The sequence below is a fragment of the Chiloscyllium punctatum genome, chromosome 49 (genome assembly GCF_047496795.1).
Source record: "Chiloscyllium punctatum isolate Juve2018m chromosome 49, sChiPun1.3, whole genome shotgun sequence".
Classification (NCBI taxonomy): Eukaryota; Metazoa; Chordata; class Chondrichthyes; order Orectolobiformes; family Hemiscylliidae; genus Chiloscyllium; species Chiloscyllium punctatum.
The window spans coordinates 18,761,790-18,783,380 of record NC_092787.1 but is presented as its reverse complement, the minus strand read 5'-3'; the positions used below and the strand labels follow the sequence as shown (position 1 = coordinate 18,783,380).

The 21,591-nt window shown below is 36.7% G+C and overlaps 1 protein-coding gene across 6 annotated transcripts in view; it reads right to left on the bottom strand.

The window, feature by feature from the left end:
- The window catches only part of gpr107 (G protein-coupled receptor 107), a 217,966-nt gene that overhangs the window by 24,942 nt on the left and 171,433 nt on the right, over positions 1 to 21,591 (bottom strand). For 5 of the 6 annotated variants that reach the window (XM_072565712.1, XM_072565711.1, XM_072565707.1 and 2 more), the window contains one exon: positions 119 to 10,438. The exons of the other annotated variant lie outside the window; for it this stretch is intronic. In XM_072565712.1, coding sequence (XP_072421813.1) covers positions 10,342 to 10,438 — 97 coding nt within the window. In that variant the 3' untranslated portion in view covers positions 119 to 10,341. Of the gene's footprint in view, positions 1 to 118; positions 10,439 to 21,591 lie in introns of those variants that run through there. 6 annotated transcript variants of the gene reach the window in all.

The window sequence follows — 21,591 nt, the reverse complement described above, 5'->3', positions numbered from 1 at the left end:
ATTCTAGATGGCATTGCATTTACTGGTTGAGTCACCCAAAGGGCTCTTCATTATTATCTTTAATGTTCAGGGATTAAGATTTTTTTATGAGGACTACTTACAAAAAATGAAACAATAATTTCTGAAAGTTGTCAAATCATTCACATTTATTAGTACAACCTAGAAATACAGATCACTTCAAGTACACTTCATCGAAATTTTTTAAATTTTCTGGCAACTCAGATTTATTAGTTAAAAATACTCATGATTAGTGGAATCTTTACAAACACCAACTCAATAGGTCAAGCCAGTTGATCTTGAAACACCAATTGACTGATTATCCGCATAGAAAAGAACAAGTATTATACACATACTCTCAAACTGTACACTGGTTCAGGCGTTCTTATTGCCTTGTTTTTCAATCTGACCGTACGGATGGCTTAGAACTATGACAAGCAAAGCTGCTACTTTTTCAACATGCTCTAAAGAACAAAAAAGCAATATCCCATTTGTGAAATTTCACCACCAGACCACATTAATCCTGAGTCAGCATCATGTTAAGAATATAAAAAAAGGTGCAAAGTATTTGTTTGCAAAGGAAAAGCATTGCATAGCCCAGTTCCCACACCGTTTTGCTGTGAAGAGGTCAGCAAATTATCTGTCCCAGAATTTTTGATTAAATTATTATTTCATGGACAATTAGATTGTGTAGCCTACACAAGTGGGCAATGTGTCTCAGATACATCAGATGTTTCCCAGTAAGGGATCACTTAGTTATCGTTTATCCCAAGTGATCCAAGCTGACATCATGAGATACTGACATGGGAAACCATGGCTGTTTTGGCCTTGCAGTTATTGATCAATCAATTTTCCCCTTTGACACCAATATGACCAAAACCTTTAACAGTATATTTTAAAAATCAACATGAGGAAAGTTAATTCTACAAAACAGCTGGAAGCCAAAATTATCAAAATCAAAACCAAAACAAGCCATAGTTTCAACATGATCCATGTTGTGATCAGACATGAGGACATTGCAGCAAATTAGTTACTTTTGCTCATCTAAAGATTTATTACAGTAAAATGACTGTCATTTCCTGTGTTGCCATTCCAAAAGGACAACTGTGCTTCTCTCTGAAGAACATGGATTCTTATTGGACATTGAAATTAGCAAGGATGTGGGCAAGCATTAACTTAAAATACAAGTTCAAATTCTGCTGGTGCACCAAGGGTCTGAATCATTTTACGCCAATGGTTTCAAATTTTCATTAATATCTATTTACTGTATCCTCATTTTTGTTAAGTCTGAATTCAAGGATTCCTCAAGCAGTGAGGGAGGGATGTAGGATCAGACGTTTCTGTAGTTCCCAAAGTAAGAAACATTAAAAGAAGAGTGATTTGCAGGAACAGTTATTTACTCATACATGGAACCATACACGTAAAATGTGTAGCACCAGTAGAAAGAGAAATTCATGGGTTATCAATCTGCTCTGTACCTGACAATCTTTTTCAGAGGCAGAGGAAAAAAAAACGTAAAAATGCCAACATTTTGTTGGTTACAGTTCTCATTGCCTTTAAATTAATTAGCATTTTCATAGGTTGTCCTCAGTTTTAAAAAGCTGGTTCTTCAGGACAGACATATCCTAACATTGTTTAATTCACATTAACAGATATTTACAGGAAAAACCATGTTATTGATAATTGTACACATTTACCTCATTAACAAGAAACTTACTGACTGATTAGATTTCCAGGTGTGAGAAATGCTTCAGTTAAATCTGAAAAACGAAGCAATAATACTCCCCCTTTTTTTCTAATGCCCCTCTCTCGGTATTTAACATTAACTTAATCTGAACTTTCAGGTCAAATCTACATCATAATGTTCCCCTTCAAGTGACCCCTCGTGTTTCAAAATCTCAGTTAGTTTCTCTGCTATTCTGCTCGAAAACCATTTGTTAATTGTTGCTATTGGGCAGCAGGATAAAATTAGGAGCTCAGCAAGTAGGAAAACCAGTCAGTGGAGAATCATAACTCTTATTTGGAGCTGATACAAATTTGCTGCATATTTTCTGAAGACAGAGATTGTTCTGGATAGTGGCACAGCACCAAATGAGGGAGAGATCTTATGATGTCAATAAAGATTAGCTCTTCTGAAGTTGAGATGGGAACAGAATTGATTTATTTTCTTGAATCCAAAGGTTGCTTTTATTTTAGTTTCATGGTAGGAGGGGAAACTTTCAATAAGAATGCATGGAATATTTTACCACTTGTCTTCTTATGGAGTGTATTCAAAAGGATTAGGTGCCAGCTTTACAAAACTTGTTTAATCTTTTGCCTCATTTGAAACTTTATTTTCCAATAAAATATTACATTTACAGCAAAGACAGCCTTTACTCATTTTCCAAAATCTATGCTGGAGGTGAAACACTGTTAACACTATTATTAACAGGATTATACCATCTTAGATAATCAAGTATGGAAGTACTCCTTTTCTAAGTAAATCTGACTTTTGAATAAAATTCATAACAAAAAATCATCTAGTAGCAGAGGTAGAAACTAACAATGAGATTACATAACAAGCAGGAAACCAAAAAATTAACAAAATTCTGTTTAATCTTTTCCAACAAAGGTAGGAGGAGATGTGCAGTGGGCAAGGTGTTGATACTGAGAAAATGTCTGCTGAGTCCAGAGACACACTCATCTTGTTTAAGCGGGAATGACATTTGTGCTTCATTTCGCTTCTCTTACCTTTATACATGTAGGAAAAGGTGTCTTCATGCTAAATGACAAACTCTTAATGAGAAAACAACAGGAGATCAGTTGGAGCAGCAAGGCGATGGATTGCATAGTGAATTTAAAGCAATTTAATGGTTATTTCACTCTAGCTGTTTCAAAAAGGAAATGTAAATTGGACACGTGAATAAAGCAATTTATGCAGCTTCATAAATTCAATGGAAACCCTTGCTTTTGATTTGCCTTATGTGGCACCATGTGGACTCAGTTGGGAAGAAATTAAAGGTATATAGATAATTGTGCATTTTTGATACTTATGCTAAAATACAATCCACAATGTGCTAAACCCATGCTATGAACAGGATTTTCCTGTTGAAAAGCATCACCTTTCTCCTAAATCACATGATATCTGCAATAATGAAAGATCACTGACAGCTAACTTTCTCTCATCCGTGCACCTTAGGTGACCAGCGACATCATTTCTCTGGACCTTGAATACAGTTATGCTATATTGCTGCAGTTGCAATTCAGTGACTGCTAGGGACAAAGCCTTTGTGTGATAGGTTACTCAGTATCTGTGTCTAACACAAACTTCACAAGGTTCCCAAAAGAATACACAGAATGAAGCTGAATAATGCCACAGCATTCTAACACTAGAGATTTCAACTGGTCCTACAAACAATAATTAATTATAATCAAACCTATCGGTATCTACTAAAGCTCCAGAACAGTCTCCTAGATTCTACAATAAATAATCCTTCCAAAAAGAATGTAGCTGAGTGCTACATTCCTTTTAAATAGGTTTCTTAAGAAAATGTGTTTCAAGTCAAAAAATCGATTTATTTGGCAAAGATAAAACAAGCAATATATTGCATTAAGCTGATCATAATCTCTTCAAATCATTACCACTTTCAATGAAGAAACCCAACTTCTCTTGCAACGTCGCTGACCACCTACAGCTCTGGCATTAATTAATACTGTAATATTCACTTTTCGACACCAACTTTGTCCTTATTACTATCTTGCACTAACACTGCTTTCTCTCCACAGATGCTGCCAGACTGCTGAGCTTTTCCAGCTATTTCTGTTTTCATTTTTGATTCCACCATCAGGAATTCTTTCAGTTCAGTCAACGTATTTGTGTCTCACCAAACTCTAACACACTTGTTTTCCTTGCTCAAAGTAAAGAGCATTACAAATCATCTTTAATTCAGGAATTTCAATCTAAGAATCTACCCAGGTTTCTGCAACAATATTTTCTGGGATTCGATATTGGAATCATGGACTTGATTAGATTAGATTAGATTAGATTACTTACAGTGTGGAAACAGCCCTTCGGCCTAACAAGTCCACACTGACCTGCCGAAGCACACCCACCCAGACCCCTATATTTACCCCTGCACCTAACACTACGGGCAATTTAGCATGGCCAATTCACCTAACCTGCACATTTTTGGACTGTGGGAGGAAACCCACGCAGACGCAGGGAGAATGTGCAAACTCCACAGAGTCAGTCGCCTGAGGCGGGAATTGAACCGGGTCTCTGGCGCTGTGAGGCAGCAATGCTAACTACTGATGTATAAAAAAAAGACACTTGATAAAACTCTCTATATAATTGTCTTTAATTTTTCTCTCTGCTTTGCTTCATAACTATGAGCACAATCAGTAAATGATTCAGATAGTTCTGTGGGAGTTGGTCTGGGTGGCCATACTTCATATATATTTCAAAATACTTGATGTGACCTAACCATTGAAATGTTAGCCATCAGACATTAAATGTTGGTTAGAAAGAATCCAACTATGTACTTTTCAAATCAGTTTTATTTCTACTGTTATTCCACAAATTCCACCACTGACTTCGGTCTTCCTATATTCTGCTTTTATAACTCACTTAAGTGCTCATCCAATTATCCCTTAGTTAACATATAACCATCACTGAAGGGCCAATAAAAAGGGGGTATATTTTTGAAGTGAAAGGCAGGAGATTTAGAGGGAATATGAGGAAAGAACCTTCTCCCCTAGAGGGTGGTGGGGGTCTGGAAACCACTACCTGGGAGGGTGGATGAAATGGAAATCTCAATCTTAAAAAGTACTTGAATGAGTACTTAAAATGTCATAATATTCAAAGTCAGGGACCGAGTGTGGTAAAGTGGGACGTGTGTAGATAGGTAGTATATTTTTTGGCAGTACAAACTTGATTAGCCAAAGTATCTCTTCTCTAGTGTGTGAATCTATAGTTTCATTTGGTCTCAGACATCTCTGCCAGATCTTACTGGTTGATAACATTAGATACCACAGCAAGATGCAATTAATCATGTTTTTATTGTATTTTATTATTTCCATTGAGGGATATCTCATATCAGAATATCAATATTGATCAATACTGATTCAAGCTTCCTAATCCTGACAGGCTATCTGATGCGATACACCACTAAATCAATTTCCAGACCAAGATCAATTGTAGAAAACAATTATTCAACACCACCTGGTAGCACCTACAAGTAGAACCCTTGCTCCAAATTGTCAGCATTAATTGTCATTCAGGACTCTGTCCATAATACAGCTTACTTTGTTTGTTATTTGCAATATACAATAATGCTGATTTAGCAGTTTGGAACAAAACAAATTTGCAACATTAAAAAAGGAGACAAATAGAAATAAAAACAAAAAAAAAAGATAATGGAAATCTGAAACAAAAAATGCAGGGAAAACCCAGCAGGTCGGGTAGCAAATGTAGAGACAGACACAGTTAATGCTTTGACTCCAATGGCCCTTCAACAGAATGATAGAATAAAAGAAACATTACCTACTGTATCAGTTCTGAACACTTAGTAAAGTGCTGAAAATTCTGTACCACTAGAATTGCACGATTCTATTAGGTTTAAGGGGAGATTTGGCTAGAATTTTAAGGCTGCAAAAATAGTCTTGTGATCAATTACTAAAGGTGATGCTTAATGAATTGTCAGGGAAAAATATTAAAAAGTGAGTCCCTTAGAAACAGTAGTGCCAGTTTGTGTTCCAAATTGTCTTTTGTATACTGTAGTCATAAAATAACACTTTGCCATAAAGTCCACAAATCTCATTAATCACCTGCCTTAGTATAAAACAATCCCAAAGCACTAAAATGGAGAAGAAACAATTTGGTACATGGTGATCACTTTGCTTTGGTTGGTAAGGTTCAAGCTCCTGACTGCCACAACAACCGTAAAAGCCCATTTAAAATATGTCTTTTTCTAGACTTGATAGTTAATAGTTCATCTCTCCAAATTCTACGAAGTGGAAAATATGAACAACGAGACAATACAATAGCAACATCATCATCATCATGGCGTTCAGACTGCCATTGCAATTTGTGACATTGTTTGAACCAATTAATTCATCACCGTCTTGTCATGGGAGTGATATTTGATTGACCCATTGTTTCTTCTGAACTGACTCCAAAAAAACAAACTGTAAGTATGAAGCAAATGATTTATGAAGTTTGTCAAATTTCTTCAATTCTTATTACTATCTGATCAAAGATAGTTCCTTAATAAAAATACAAAAATATTCTTTAAAAAGAATGTCTACTATTCGTAAATTATCCAGGGAGTTGTGATTTTCCCCGTGATAGATACTATAACTGACTGAAACAACCTAGGCAACCCTGGCAATTTTATTTAACAAATTACTTTTTTCATACATGACAAATAAGGGCTTTCAACATGCAGTACACAGAGATGTTTTGCTTTTCAATTTTCTTGTTTGCCTTTCTGAAAGTTCTTTAGAGACAAAAAAACTGAAGATGCTAGATTCCAAGGTAGACAAGCAAGAGGTTGGAAGAACACAGAATGTCAAGCAACATCAGGAGGTGGAGAAGTAAACATTTCGGTTATAACTTCTCTTACATTAATGCAATATATACTTAAAATTGACAATAATAACTTCTCCACCTCCTGATGCTGCCTGGTTTGCTGTGTTCTTCCAGTCTCCTGCCTGTCTACCTTTCTCAAAGTTCTGGCTCTCACAGATCAACTGCCCTATTTGAGTGACCGGATACTATGCATATGTATGCTGATTTTGACAATTACATATATTACAGCCAATAATGAACTTAGCTTCGCAGAGTATTGATACAAAATGAACATTCCTCGAAAGGAGGAACATTGGGTAATTTTTCACCTTGGGGAGGTGCATAGGAATGCCAGGGCCAACTATACAGTTCTTGAATTAGATCAGCAAATATAGCACTGACTGGGGTGTTGAATGTGCGATATAGTGCAATGTTGGGAGATGCTTTTATTTGCCATTTTTTCAGATAACTTGTGGGTATGGTTTATATTCACACTGACTTCAACAAATGAAGTAGGTGAGCATGCAGAAGAAATTAAGACAAGATGATGAATTAGAAAAACTTCAAAGATGGTGCACGTGTATGGTGGAACATCTAAAAATCAACAAAGGATGATCAGAACAATTTGGAATTAAATATTAATTGCAAAAATGATAACCATTTAAAGCTGTGAGTACATGTGATTATACACTTAATTCAAATAGCAGATCTACTACTCAGTGCTACTAACCCTGACATAACCCTGTTATTAATGCATTGAAGTTTACAAATGGAAATGATTCAAATGCAACAGTTACTTGTTTTATGGAATTACTGAATGCAATATTAAGTAAAAGGTCTGACAACTCAATTCTGTGTTAGCAGCAATTATTATTCCAGCAACAATTATTATTCCATTTGCTTCCTATCTCTGAAGGTACAGACTCTAGCTGTGATCCAGTCCAATAGGTACCTGTCACTCTCCAGTAACCTGTCCAGGTGGTCTACCTTCATGTGGACATTTTAACTATTAATTAGCAATGGGGCCAACGTATCCAGTATCCCTGATGGCAATTTAATCTAAAGATATACACTCCTTCAGAAGGTCCAACTGTTTTTTCTCATTTAAGGCATCTGAAATGTCACTTGCAGCACTTAGAATACACCATTTGAGAGCAACTAATTCAGTAAATTGGTACTAAAGTTCAGACTGTCTTGGTCACGGAAAAGCACTTAGCATCTCCTCTCATGAGAAAATTGCCCCTATCTGGCTCAGTTCCATACCAAGCAACTACTGACTGTACCACAGAGATTTAATCGTTGATATAGAAACCATTTTCTTCCTGTATGCATCATTCCTTAAATGTTTCTTAAAAATTATCAATTTACAATATTGAAATAATTCAGTCAAAGCATAAAATAAGGTGTAGGTTGCTTTGTGGAATATACATCATCAAGGCTTATACTGGCCTGGTTCGGTTTAGTTGCATTCTTACTAAATCCAGCTCATATAGAGAAAAGCTCTAACCTCCTTGGTGCACACTGAATTACAATGACTCACTAATGTCTTACATTAATGCATTATGTACTTGAAACTTACAATAATAAAAAACATTCACAGACAGGATTCAAAAATGAGATACATAAAAGGGAGATCAAAATAAAATACAGGAATGAAACAAAAGCCCACTTTCTAGCAATGCTTTTCTGTGATCATACAATAGCAGAACAAATTCTATTTTCTCATTTTAAAACATCACAGACAACTAAAAAAGTTTTGCAAAATGACTGCCAGTTCTTTTGTGGGTGCATTGTGCAGTGTGATGAAGAAGAGGTATTACATTTTTTTTGAGCAGGAGTAGTGTACTTAAACAACTAGTAACCTAAACTTAAAGTCTTCACTGAGAAAGAGACATTTATAAGCTCAATATTCACTTACACCACTGCACTGCAACAAACAGTGGCAATTACTGCTGCGCCTGGCTCCCTCTGCCAGTGAAATCACATTTCTGAAAGCAGCTGCATCATTCAAGGATATGCGTTACACGAAGAACCAATTGGTGCAAAAAAAAAGAGATCAAGAGGGCAATGGACTGAATCGTGGAAAAACTGCCACTGTTATGCACCTTCAAGAAGGATGCCAGCAAGTGGTCAGACCAATGTTAAAATCTTCAGAAAAAAAAGCAAAAACCATACATTTTTTAAAAAAATTCAAAAATAAAAACGCAAAAAGGACAAAAGACTAATTGGTTTATAAAGTAACATTTCATTTCCATCTTCTTAACTTGTAGATTATAACACATAAGGATTTCACTGCTTGTGTGATAAAGCTTTCAAAGGCAGTGCAGCTCATACATTAGCCCTTCTAATGTAATGTAATGAGTCTGCACTTCTCTCTGCAGCATATTTCTGACAGCTCAGCCTCACGATGTTACTCCTACACACTACTTAGCAATCCAAGTGCTGCACAGATACACCAACATAGCAGCCAAGTACCAGAAGCTGAAGGAGTGAAGGAGCTGAGTCACAAAGTGCAGTAAATTCTACCTGATTTTAAATACAATTTCAGAAGAAAATTTAAAATTTAAAATATGACCAAATTAGACCACCTACTTTTACATGCTATTCCAGAGAGGAACTCACTTGTTTAGCTGCTGGATGATTACTCTGCACTGCGGGAGATATTAGCTGAAATTATTATACTGGTTTTTCTCATAAATTTTCTCTTCTGTTGAAGGTGCCCCCATTTGTACTGCTTGCCACTAATAATTTACACAAGTGGCCATTCTTCATCTGAGATCCACATCCCCATACATACATTACATCAGAAGTCATTAGACAGCAATGAAAAGTGGAAAATGGAGACGATTTTCCCCCTTCTTTCAAAGACCAAGGCAGCTGAGGCCAGATTGACAACTTCTAGCTGCTGAAATCAGCTAAGTTCAGACCAAGGATCAAACCTTGGATATTCTCCACGTGCCTGGCTCAAAACACACACGAGATAGAGCAAACAGACACTACAGAACTGATCAGTTACACCCTGAATCCAGGAATTGCTGTGAAAGCAACAAGTTATAGCTTTCATTTTCAGTCAATTATTTTAATTTTAAAATTATATTACTTGGTGGAATACGAAATTAAACTAAAAATATATAGCTTCCACTCAATAGTTTTTCACGGTACACTTTTATCGAAGAGGTCTAACAAACTCAAGTTGGATTCTTGCCCCTCAAATTTGATTTCAGCTTTCACATTTGATCTGAGTCACATGACTCATCCACACGCCTGCTGATGACGACTGAGTTTGTCACTGTAATCCATTCAGTACCTTAGGTCAGAAGTCTGACTCAGAAAAACTAAATTCATCACAACTTCAATGGACGGACTGAAGTATTCTGCAGCTTAGAGTTTGCATTTATGGCTGTGGAGTTACAACATAGATTTACTTCGACCCTTAAATTATGTGCAAAGAAATGGAGGAAACTTGTATCAACATAATGACAGAAAAAGTACCAGCTCTCGGTGAATCAGAGAAAACTAGTGATTCAAATTAAGTGAACAAAGATAAAGCCTCACAAGCTTTAGATTTGATTAAGCTAAACTGATTTAAAGGATGGGGTAGTGCTGGCACCAGAGTCCTGTATACCAGAAAATTGAAAAACTGCAAATATTTCACAGGAAAATCTGGTCTTTCTTAACAAAATACTGAACTTCATTTGGTGCAGACGCACTTCTTTGAGCCCTGAATTAAGTGGTTTCTGTGCATATCCAGAGGGCAGGGCATTCAAATTACTGTTTGTGTCTCTGTTGACAGCTTGTCATGCCACTCTGTCCAGTTCTCCTCTCTGCTCTGTAGGGCAATTCAATGTTTGGTTAACTTTTTTCACTCCTTCCATCATTCCAGTTGTAGTCACCCTGCAAATGAAAAGAACAATTGCTGCATTATTGTAGATTAAAACAAACCATCAAGTGGGTATTATCAACTAGGTTAGCAGTAAGTTTGTGGATATCTCACCCAAATGGTCATGTCGCATTTGAGAGCTCCGGTGCAGAGTACCTGAAAAGTACATGACCAGAAGGGTAATAGAACCAAGCCAAATCCAGTCTTTATCTGACACACACATATGTGTACTTTCCATTTGGGTTCATGAAAAAAGAATTAATGAGCAAGATCCTTGGATGTGTGACCCTTCACAGACCAGAGGTTTTGAGTCTAAACAGCAGTTCAGTTGATCTTGCTGATACCTCCAATTCAACTAAAGCTAAAAATGATATGATACTCTTGCAGAACACTGTTGACACTTCACATGGAAAATATGCCAAGAACAAAGTGAATTCAGCACTTTATATCAACTAGTGACTGCAGTCGTGTGACACAGGACAACACCAAAATGTCAATGAGCACCTTGAGAAGGCGATCACACATTTCTTGCTTTGAAGAAAAATGTTCTGTTTTTCTGTTCAGGTATCTTCACAATTGTTTGTATCACTAAATTCCCATCCCTTACTTCAGTCTGAAAATGGAACCCATTGAGCATTGAATCTCTCTGTCCAGCTTTTGATGCCCAATTCAAGCAGACTAGTGTGCTCACAAACAGCAAGTTCTCTTTTCAATAAGTGGGCAGGAACCAGTGGGAGGTTTTCAGGACTTCATTACCTCCCCAAAAGAGGTCACTCTTTAATTTGCCATCATGGCACACTTTGAATGCAGCCAATGTAAATATGTGCTGAAGTTATTGGTACTACGAACCAGTACAGGTTGTACCCTAAACTTTGAGCATCTTTTAGAATGTCTACTTTAGAGGTGAAATAAGGCAGCCTTATGATCGTGAAATAATATTATTCAAGAATTATCCCTAGTTAAGGAAAATAAATCCCAAAAGCTACAAAACACAAGGAAAATGTACAGATATGTATAAGCTATTCAGGCGAGAGAAAATAAATGGTTACCTGAACTCAATGTAGCACTCAACAAAATGCTAGTTAGTTCATGATTATAGTCGTGGTGCTGGAAAGGGCTGATGAAGGGCTTATGCCCAAAACGTCGATTCTCCTGCTGCTCAAATGCTGCTTTTCCTTCTGTGCTATAATCAAGAGTGTGGTGCTGGAAAAGCACAGGGTCAGGCAGCATCCAAGGAGCAGGAGAATCAACATTTTGGGCATAAACCCTTCATCAGCCCTTTCCAGCACCATACTTTCGACCCTGATCGCCAGCATTAGAAGTCCTCACTTTCTATTTCGTCGCGATTATACTTTATTTTAGGCTAACAGCAGATAGATTCTAGTTTACAGGATGAATATCTAACATATATTGCTCAAATAGATCAACAGGAGTTAACCATTACACACCAATACATTTTAATGTTCATGCTGGTAGTCTAATCATGGGGTAGACAATATTGCTGAAAGTCTTTACGTGAAAACATTTCTGTGAAGCTCAGGCAATTGGGATCAAAAGGGTAGATTTAAGTGGCCTACTGTAATTTTGTTTCAGGCCTGCCAGAAAACAAAAATGTTTAAGCTCAAGCAGAACTGCAGTACTGCAAAGAGATAGCAAGCTGGCAGTGTACAGATAAAGACTGCAGATAAAAGCTGACCTGCCAAAAACATGCCCTAGTTGTTCTTCATAACACAGATGCTGCTGCATCTTTGCAAACAACAGCATAGTGGAAACGAAAATGATTAAACAGAGCTGCATTTCAGAGAATTTTTAAAAATATATGGATGACTGAAGTCTCTGCTTCTTGATCCATTACTTGCCATCCATTTTCACAAACTATAAGTTTTCCTCTCTGACTTTGCTTAATACTCCTCCCATCGCACAGAGCAGGGAGAGATCAAAAAATAGTCCATCATAAGTGGCTAATCAATGACTTGTCTGTATGTGGGTAAAGGGTTATACCATTAACAAGTTTTATTAAAAACAAAAACCTTGCGCGTGACAGTTGCCATTTCAAAATCCTCCTACTAAGTTTCAAGAAAAAAGGAATTGTAATTTTTACAGTGCGTTTCACAACCCAAGTGCTTTACAGCCAATGAAGTACTTCTGAAGTTTAGTCACTGTTGCAGTTGAAGAAACACAGTCCAATTTGTACACAGCGAAATCTCATACCAGTAATGTACTAGTAACCAGATAATCAGCTTTTCTGCGATGTAGGTTGAGGGATAAATATTGGCTAAGAACTGGGGCTAATTTCTGTACTCTTCTTTGAAATAGTGCTGTGGGATAGTTTTACATCCAACTGAGCAACTGGATGATATCTCTGACATTGCAGTATTGCTTCAGTCCTATATTGGAACGTCAGCTTAGATTTTGTGTTCTAGTCTTTCTGATGTGTAACTTGGACTGAAAGCCTTCTGATTCAGAGGTGAAAGTGCTATTCACTAGACCATGAATGACACTAACATGACTTACAAAATTAGTTTTTTTAAAAAAGAGAATATTCCTGCTGAGACACATTAGAACTGGAAATATTTCTTTGCAAATTTTAAGCAATTTTGCAAGAATAAAATGGGATATAGGCATCTTACAGGTTACTTTGTCCAACCAGTCCATAACAACATTTATGTTTGCTCAAGCATCCTACCTTTAAATCATAACCCTCTATTTCCTTCTCCATTATATGTTTATTAGTCTCCCCTTAAATGCATTAATAACATTAGTTTGAATTTTTCCCTGTCATAGCAAGTTCTATATTCTCACTACTCTCTGGATTAAAAGATTTATTCTGAATTCCCTCAAAGATATTTGGAGACTATTTTACAATGATTGCATCTAGAATGAATTCATCTTTAATGAACTATTCTTCATTAAAAGTGAAAAATATTTTTTGTGTCCATTCTATCAAAATCTTTCATTATTTTAAAGACCTCTATCCCGTTATCATCTCAGACCCCCCCTCCCAAAGAGAGAAACAAAACCGAGATTGCTCACCCTTCCTCCATGTGCACTCTCATCATTCTGATATCAAGCTTTGCAAATCTTCTCTACATCCTCTTGATTTTATACTAAATTTATTTAGATACCTTTCAAGTAATAAGTAACTGCCCTTTCCCAGTGAAATACACGAGTTCAAAAATCATTTGACTTCAACTTCATTTGCTGATATTCGCCAATTCTGTCAGTTTATTCTGTCAGTGCTCCTGTAATTTGTTGCAGCTCCTCTTAGTATTGATGACACCAGCTGGACATCACTACAATCACCCTAAGTTTGTATCATTAAAATTTAGAAATTGTGGTTTTGATTCCAAAGTCCAAATACTTAATATAAACAAAATTCATCACAGCAATAATTCTTATGGAACAATTTCCAACTTTCTGCCATTATCCACCTTTTACTCCCATTGTCTTGAAACCAGCTAGCTACTTATTCTGCCACTTATTCCCAGATTTTGCATTCAATATTCACAGTGGGTCCTAAACAAATTGTACAGAACATTAGTATTTGAATTCAGTGACTTGCATCTGTCTCCTGCTATCAGATAACTAAAGATTTGTGATTTTCATCATGATGTGCAACTTCTTAAAAATTAATGCTTTTACTTCTAACCTGTGAATCATTGATGATTTAATTTGCATCAGACAGTGAAAGAGTGACTTTGAAAACCAACTCCAGGCTATGATCAGAGTTAGAACATTGTTGTGAGCAGAGTTGCAGCAGTATATCCATAGACTCTGTGCAAATCACTAAGACTGTCAAACACAATGAAGCAAGTTGACTCTGATTGATCAAGGTGTTGCCATACAGGAACAAACAAGGACGGTACTCTGCCTCAGGGCGATTTAAACAGAGATATTTTTAGACACCATTCCTTCCTGTTGAACTTCTTTTGAGTCCAATTTTTACATTATGCAGTGCCTAAAATTCATTCGTGGCCTTAGTGATAACAATCTTTTCTTCTACGATAAGTTGTCATGAGCATTTTAAATTTGGCATTCCTGTATTTTTCTTGATGTGTGTGAAATGAAAAGTGTTGGCAGCATTCAGTATCTCTCGTTTCAGCAGCATTCAAGTGGTGTGTTACCAAGCGACTGATTTTTAAAAAGAAACTGACTTAATGAAAAATGTTTTTTGAACTTTTAATCATCACCTGAAAAAATGCTCAGTGACTTGTTTCCTGTCCATCTTCTCAGTATACTGAGCACACTGTCTGAAGTTTACAAAAATCACTGAAAACTACATTTCCTACTTACTGCAAAGACAAGCATTTTAAAAAACAAACAAGTTTTAGCCCAGTAATGTTTTTGCAATTTAAAATCTTTGTTTTTCAAAATTATTATTTTCATTAAAGCTTCAAGCTGTTATTAAAAGCATTAAAAGTTTAACTGATAAATGTAATCATGTTATCTTATCATATTGTCATAGACCTCATAGACTAACTGGCCTCTTCCTGTGCCATATTAATTCTTTCACACTTTTTAATTTTATTTAAAATGTTAGAAATTTGAACAACTCTAGTAAACTACTGACACAATGGTGAATACAGGAATGAAGCGTGAAGAACTGCTGAAAGGTACAACCACATTCATTTAGTGTCAGTCTCTATGGGGCATAAAATTACCTGACTTCACCTGATGAAGGGACAGTGCTCCAGAGCTTGTGACTTCAAATAAACTTGTGGACTATAACCTTGTCCACCCCTGGCATCTCCACATCATAAAATTACCTCACTGAGCCAGTAGGGATACTGAAACTGGCAGAAAATAAAAGCATTTTTAAAAAAAAGGACTGTGTTAGATCTCATTTCCAAGGGTCTCCATAACTTTGCAGCCTGATGTTGAGCCAAAAGACTCAAAACATTCAAATTTGAAATCATCATCATTCCTCAATACCTGCTCTCCCCTTATTATTCACCTAACAATGTTGTGGGTGTACATACATGACAAGAGTGCAGCAGTTCAAGAGGTGGAGGTGACTCACCTTTCTTAAGGACAAGTGTTGATAGATAATTATTGCCAGGTGCTCATATCCCAGGACTGAATAACTAAAACCTTTCTTCCTTGTCATGTGCCTAAGAAGCACAGCAGGAAGCTCTGCAGTAACACTACCCACAGGAAGATATAGTTATAATATGTAGGCAGCTCCACCTTATAAGCACAAGAATGTACAACTAAAATATAAAAAAAGTGAACTGAACAAGATTTATACACCCTGCTCTAATTATCCCTCAACGAGTAACCTTAACCTGTACGACATCGTAAGAGATCAGCTATTTTAGTTTTTACCGGAGGGACACCATACACATTTTTTAAGCATATTATTTACAGAACAAAATATTATTCTCGTGTTAAAAGGGAGTGTGTTTTTAATGTCACAAGGCCCAATTGTTACGTAATTACACATCCTGCAGTTAGTTACTCCATGACAGACCCATGAGTCACATTAGAGCAAAACTGACATTGGAAAAGTTTCTCTGCACTTTTTATAAACTCCAAATCCTTTTTTCGGTCATTAGAAACAGTCATAAATGAATACAATCCAAAATTTTAGAGTCACTGAATTTGCAAGGGTAATGCTTTAAGTGTAATTATTTTTTGCATTCACAGCTAAGGCATAGAAAATATCCATTTAGAGTTAACTAAGCTGAGAAAAGCAGGGAAAACAAGAAAGGAAACCGGAAAATGCTCAAAAAGCACAATGATTTAACAGCTGAAAGAATAACAGAGGTTAACATTTCAGGTACAACTCACAACGTTAACTTACTGACTTATTAAGCAGTTGTCCATTTGTTTAATACATTTTTTTTTCATCAAATGTTGAGAGTATCAGGTTGTAAATTTGCTTGCTCAGCTGGTAGGTTTGCTCTCAGACGTTTTGTCAACACGCTAGCTAACATCATCAGTGAGCCCCTACTGAAGCGCTGGTGTTCTGTTCTAATTTCTATTTCTGTGTCTTGGTCTATTGAGGTGGGTGATATCAGTTCCAGTTCTGTTTCTCAGAAGTTGGTAAATGGGGTCTAAATCGATGTGTTTATTTGCCTGAGTTCCAATTTGAATGCCAGGCCTCTAGTGAATGTGTTGTATTGTTGAAAGTGTCATCACTTGGATGAAATGTGACCAGTCCACTTCAGCAAGTGGATGTTAAGAATCTTATGGTACTATTTGAAGAAGTGCAGGGAGTTCTATTGTCAACATTTTCCCCTCAACCATCATCAAAAAAAAAACCCATTCCAGCATCTTTCTGTTCATTGTGGGATGTTACTGCAAATACGAGATGCTGCTTCTTTCACCTGCCTATCAGTTGTGACTGGTTTTGAAAGTTCATTGACCATGAAGCACCTTGAGACATTCGGATTGATGTAAGAAGTCACCATGCCAGGAAATTAATGGGAAATGAAATGAAATTTTATTTCAGAATTTCAGATCTTACTTTACTTTATAAAACGTGATCTTAATTTTGCAATTAAACATTTAATGAGATAACTTCTATTTTATAGGCATGCCATCAAATCATAGTAATGTATGGCACAAGAATGATCAACCACTCCACAGTACTCACTTCCCAGCTTTAATACATGCAAGGTTTTTCACAGCCTGTAGCTGTCTATTTCTGGCAGTCAATGGGTAGAGTATGAGGTCTAGCCAGTGTAATCATACAGGTAAAAACAATGACTGCAGATGCTGGAAACCAGATTCTGGATTAGTGGTGCTGGAAGAGCACAGCAGTTCAGGCAGCATCCAAGGAGCTTTGAAATTGACATTTCGGGCAAAAGCCCTTCAGATGTTGCGTGAACTGCTGTGCTCTTCCAGCACCACCAATCCAGACTGCAATCATACAGTTTACCATATATTCACCACAAGTTAAAGAACTGATAAAAAAACAGTTCATTTTATGTAATGTTGAGCATCACTGCTTTCTCCACCTTCTAACTCAGATAATACCAAATTGACAAAGTTCTATCCAAATCTAACAAGGTCAGAGTCAGACGACACCAAGTTATAGTCCAACAGGTATATTTGAAATCACAAGCTTTCAAAGTTTTGCAGGGCAGTGCTCAGAAAGTTAGTGATTTCAAATAAACCTGTTGGACTATAACCCGTAGTCATCTTACTTCTGCCCTTGTCCATACCAGTCCACATTGACACCGCCACATTAGATCCAACGAGCTAATAGCTAGTTTGCATCCACAGAAAAAATCACTACAAAACATGCCATAAGATGACTTGGTTTCATTGAGATGTATGTCACCTGCTTTAGTTCTCTTACAGGGTATCGTATATTGAGGCTTTGGTCATGGTGCATATCAGGGCTACATGACTTATTTTCAATTCAAAATACTTCAGGTATCCAATAAGTTTAAAGAGGGGCAGTAGGGTGGCTCAATGGTTAGCACTGCTGCCTCACAGAGACCGGGTTCAATTCCAGCCTCGGGTGACTGTCTGTGTTGAATTTGCACATTCTCCCACAATCCAAAGATATGCAGGTCAGGTGAATTGGCCACGTTAAATTGTCCAAAGTATTAGGTGCATTAGTCAGGGATAAATTTAGGGTAGGGGAATGGGTCTGGGTGGGTTACACTTCGGAGGGTCGATGTGGACTTATTGAGCTGAAGGGATTTTAATTCATTCTCAAGAGCTGGGTCTGTATACATTAGTGAAAACAGACTTAGGTAAATTGATGATAAAATAATTAACTGTCTATACTGATTTTAAACAATAAATTATTGTGCTTACAAGTTACATGGGGCAGACCTAGATTAGATGTGAAAAACCTTTTCCAGCCAACAGTGGATCTATGATTTAGCTTACCAACTTGTGAAATGAACACGAATTCACTGCATGCCTCCAAGCAAGACTTTCTGACTGAGGCAAAGATCACATTGTATAAGAGAGTACAAGCCTTGCAACATATACTAGGACCAATGGAGTCTGCAAAACCAGTTTAAATCACTTAAAGAAGTCAGAGACAATTTCTAGAACTGTCTGCACCCAGGTATCACACTGGCTTCAGTTTTTAATTTCTTTTTGCTGTTCTAGTTGGATCATGAATGTTTATCTCATGATGCACAAAACATCCTCAGTACTTGAACAAGTTTTGATCTTCATCTGGATGCACTTACAGTACAGGTACAATTAGGAGCAGAACCTCAAACAACTACCTTCCAAACCACAAAAGTGTAGTTGCAGCATCTGTGGCAGTGTCCCAGCTCAAAACAGTCAGGAATGCTTACTAAAGTGTACATAAATTAGGAGTACTTTGGATATGCTTCATGGCAAGCTATTTTGAAACAAATCATTCAATCCCTTTAATGAAAGTGAAAGTACATATTATAGGCATTTTTTACAATAGTTCTTTGAAATAAATAATCTGGGGATACTTGGGGTTTTAATCCTCCAACCCTTGTCTGGGAGACAGTGATCTCAGTTTTGAATCGTACACTGCAGTAACTCAGGTGCTGAATGAAAGTGTTCCAGCGGCCCTAGCAATTTACCAACAGCCTTATTTTCCTCCTGAACATTTCAAGAGTAAAGACATTCCATAAATATTTAATCTATTTTTACAGCACCTAGGGCAATTTGAAATATGATACTAATATAACATTAATTTGTCAAAAATGTTTTGAAATGGCCTTTCCTGTGCATAGACATTTCTTCTAAAATCATAGTGAATAAACAGACATATATTTTTGCATAATTCTGTATCTGCAATGTTTTGCAAGGACAGTAAGCACCGTTACTAAGGAGACAAGGTACAGATGTCACAGCAGAATTTGGTAGTTTCCACCATGAGCATCTGTAATTCCACTTCCCCTCCTCTCTTTGTTTTTAGGTTAAAGCTAACTCAGCACCTGAACATTTAGTCTCCTGTTCTCACATTTCCTTTTTTGACTCTGTCTCAAATTTTAATGTGATTGCTTTTAAAAATTGTATTTAATGTCAAATACTAATGTTATCAGAAAAGAATAAAAAACACTCTAAAGCCACATAGAGGGGCAAATAAGGAGAACAATAGGAAATTTGTAGGATATGGAGCACAATCGTGACACTACAGATGCAAAAGGACAAGGAGAAGGACAGGAGTCAAAGAGTATATGGTAGATAAGCAGAGGAATTGTGAGAAAGGGCAAAAATGCACCAAAGGTAGGAATTCAGTTTTATACAGTGTGCCCATCAAAAGTTACTTCATTTTGTGGGGGTGTGGGGCGGTTCAAGAGTGTGCTGGTGTAAATGGAGAATGGAACAGTCTCACAGTGACATGAGGAGTGGGTTAGCAAACACAAAATCAGGAATTTGCTTCCTCTATGTTTCACAATGCAGACACATATTTGGAGTGGGTAACCACAGTACCGATGCAAATTTGGACTGGTATGCCAGTGCTAATGACTACAGTGAAATAAAATTGAAGAGATTAAAAATATTTAGGAATAAAAATATTTATTTACTTGCTAGAAAATTATTTTTCCAAACATTTTCTTGAATTTCCTTGCCTAGTATTCTTCCAAATTTGCTTTTGGGAATGGCATGTCAAACTGAGGTGAAAGTAGACTGAACAACAACTGATGCCCAAGAAAGACACAATAAATTGCTCATCTCACTTTTAATTACAGAAAAAACAGAGAAAGTTGGATATTAAAATGCAAGAAAATATTAGTTAGGAATAAGAGAAAGGATAGAGTAAAAACAGAAAATATTGGAGAAAACAGATCTTGACAGCATATAGGGACAGAAAAACAGATTTAAAGCACTGGGTCCAAAGACACCTCTTTGAGCTCTACAGACAGACCGACCGACTCTCACAGGCAGGAACCTAAGACAATGCAGTTTGCTGATTCACTATCTCATTCATATTGAAGTTAACAGTCACGCCAACTCTATCGCAATCTATTTTATTGATAAGTTTTCATTTAATTCATTTATCTTAATTTTATTGACATTACTGCCATTATATTCTATTCTCTTCATTTGAGCACTGCTCAATGATATTCTCACATTCCCAAATGCACATTTCTCACAGAAACGAAAACTGTTATTCTCAATTCACGTTGCACTGTCACTATCAGATGCACCATATGGTGATCAACACATCCCACATTTTCTCACCAACCTCCTTCAACTCTTCCCCACCTGACAACCCTGTAATATTCAAACTAATCCATGGCATAATTCTCACAATCTACTGGGAAGTCTCCACCCTAATTTCTTTTCTCTTTTTTTTGACTAGCTTCCCTCAATTGCTTGTGATTCTGCACTGACGGGCATCAGATCAATCCGGTTTCTGGCTTTAGTCTGTTCCCCTCGAAAAATGAGCTTCAGCCAGCTCTCAGAAGCAAAATCAGCCTGCACTACAATCTAGCATTCTTTCTTTGGGAAAGAGTTTCTAACCACTGTTGAGTACTTTCACTAAATAAAACCACAGATAAATCTGAGTGGACATCCATTTCAAATTATATCACGACTGGTGCAATATCAGACAAAATTCTACTGCATTAAAATGGGTCTTGTCTTCATTTATAATGTTCTCTTAAAATTTTGTATATGGATTTCTTTACACCATTTTAAGTTGAGCCTCATTCCTGTCACCTCTTTCTCTACCCAGTGAATACCAATGCAAGATGTACAAAACAATGGATTAAAAAATAATAAACCTTTTCAAATATCACTGAATTATTAATCCAGAACCCCAGATGCATATTCTGGGTATACAGGCTTGAATCCTACCATGGCAGGTGGCAAACTATGAATTCAATAACAATCTGGAATAAATGGTGACCACTTAAATATTACCAACTGTTGCAAAAACCCATCCAGTTCATTTCTATCCTTTAGAAAAGGAAATCTGCTGTCCTTATGTCATCTGGCCTACATGTGACCCTCAGCAATATGGTTGACTCAACTATCCTCTGGGCAATTAAGGATGGGCAATTATGACTACCTAGCCAGTAATGCCCACATCCCATGAATAAATAAAAACCACAATGTTCTGTTCTGGAAATTACATGTGGCAGGCAGTACCGGATACTTTTAAATAATGGCATTCTGAAGTTGACAGGTGCAATGTCAAATCTTGTAAATAGCTTGTGCTCAATAAGGATTTTAATGGACGAATTAGATTATAAATAATTAATTA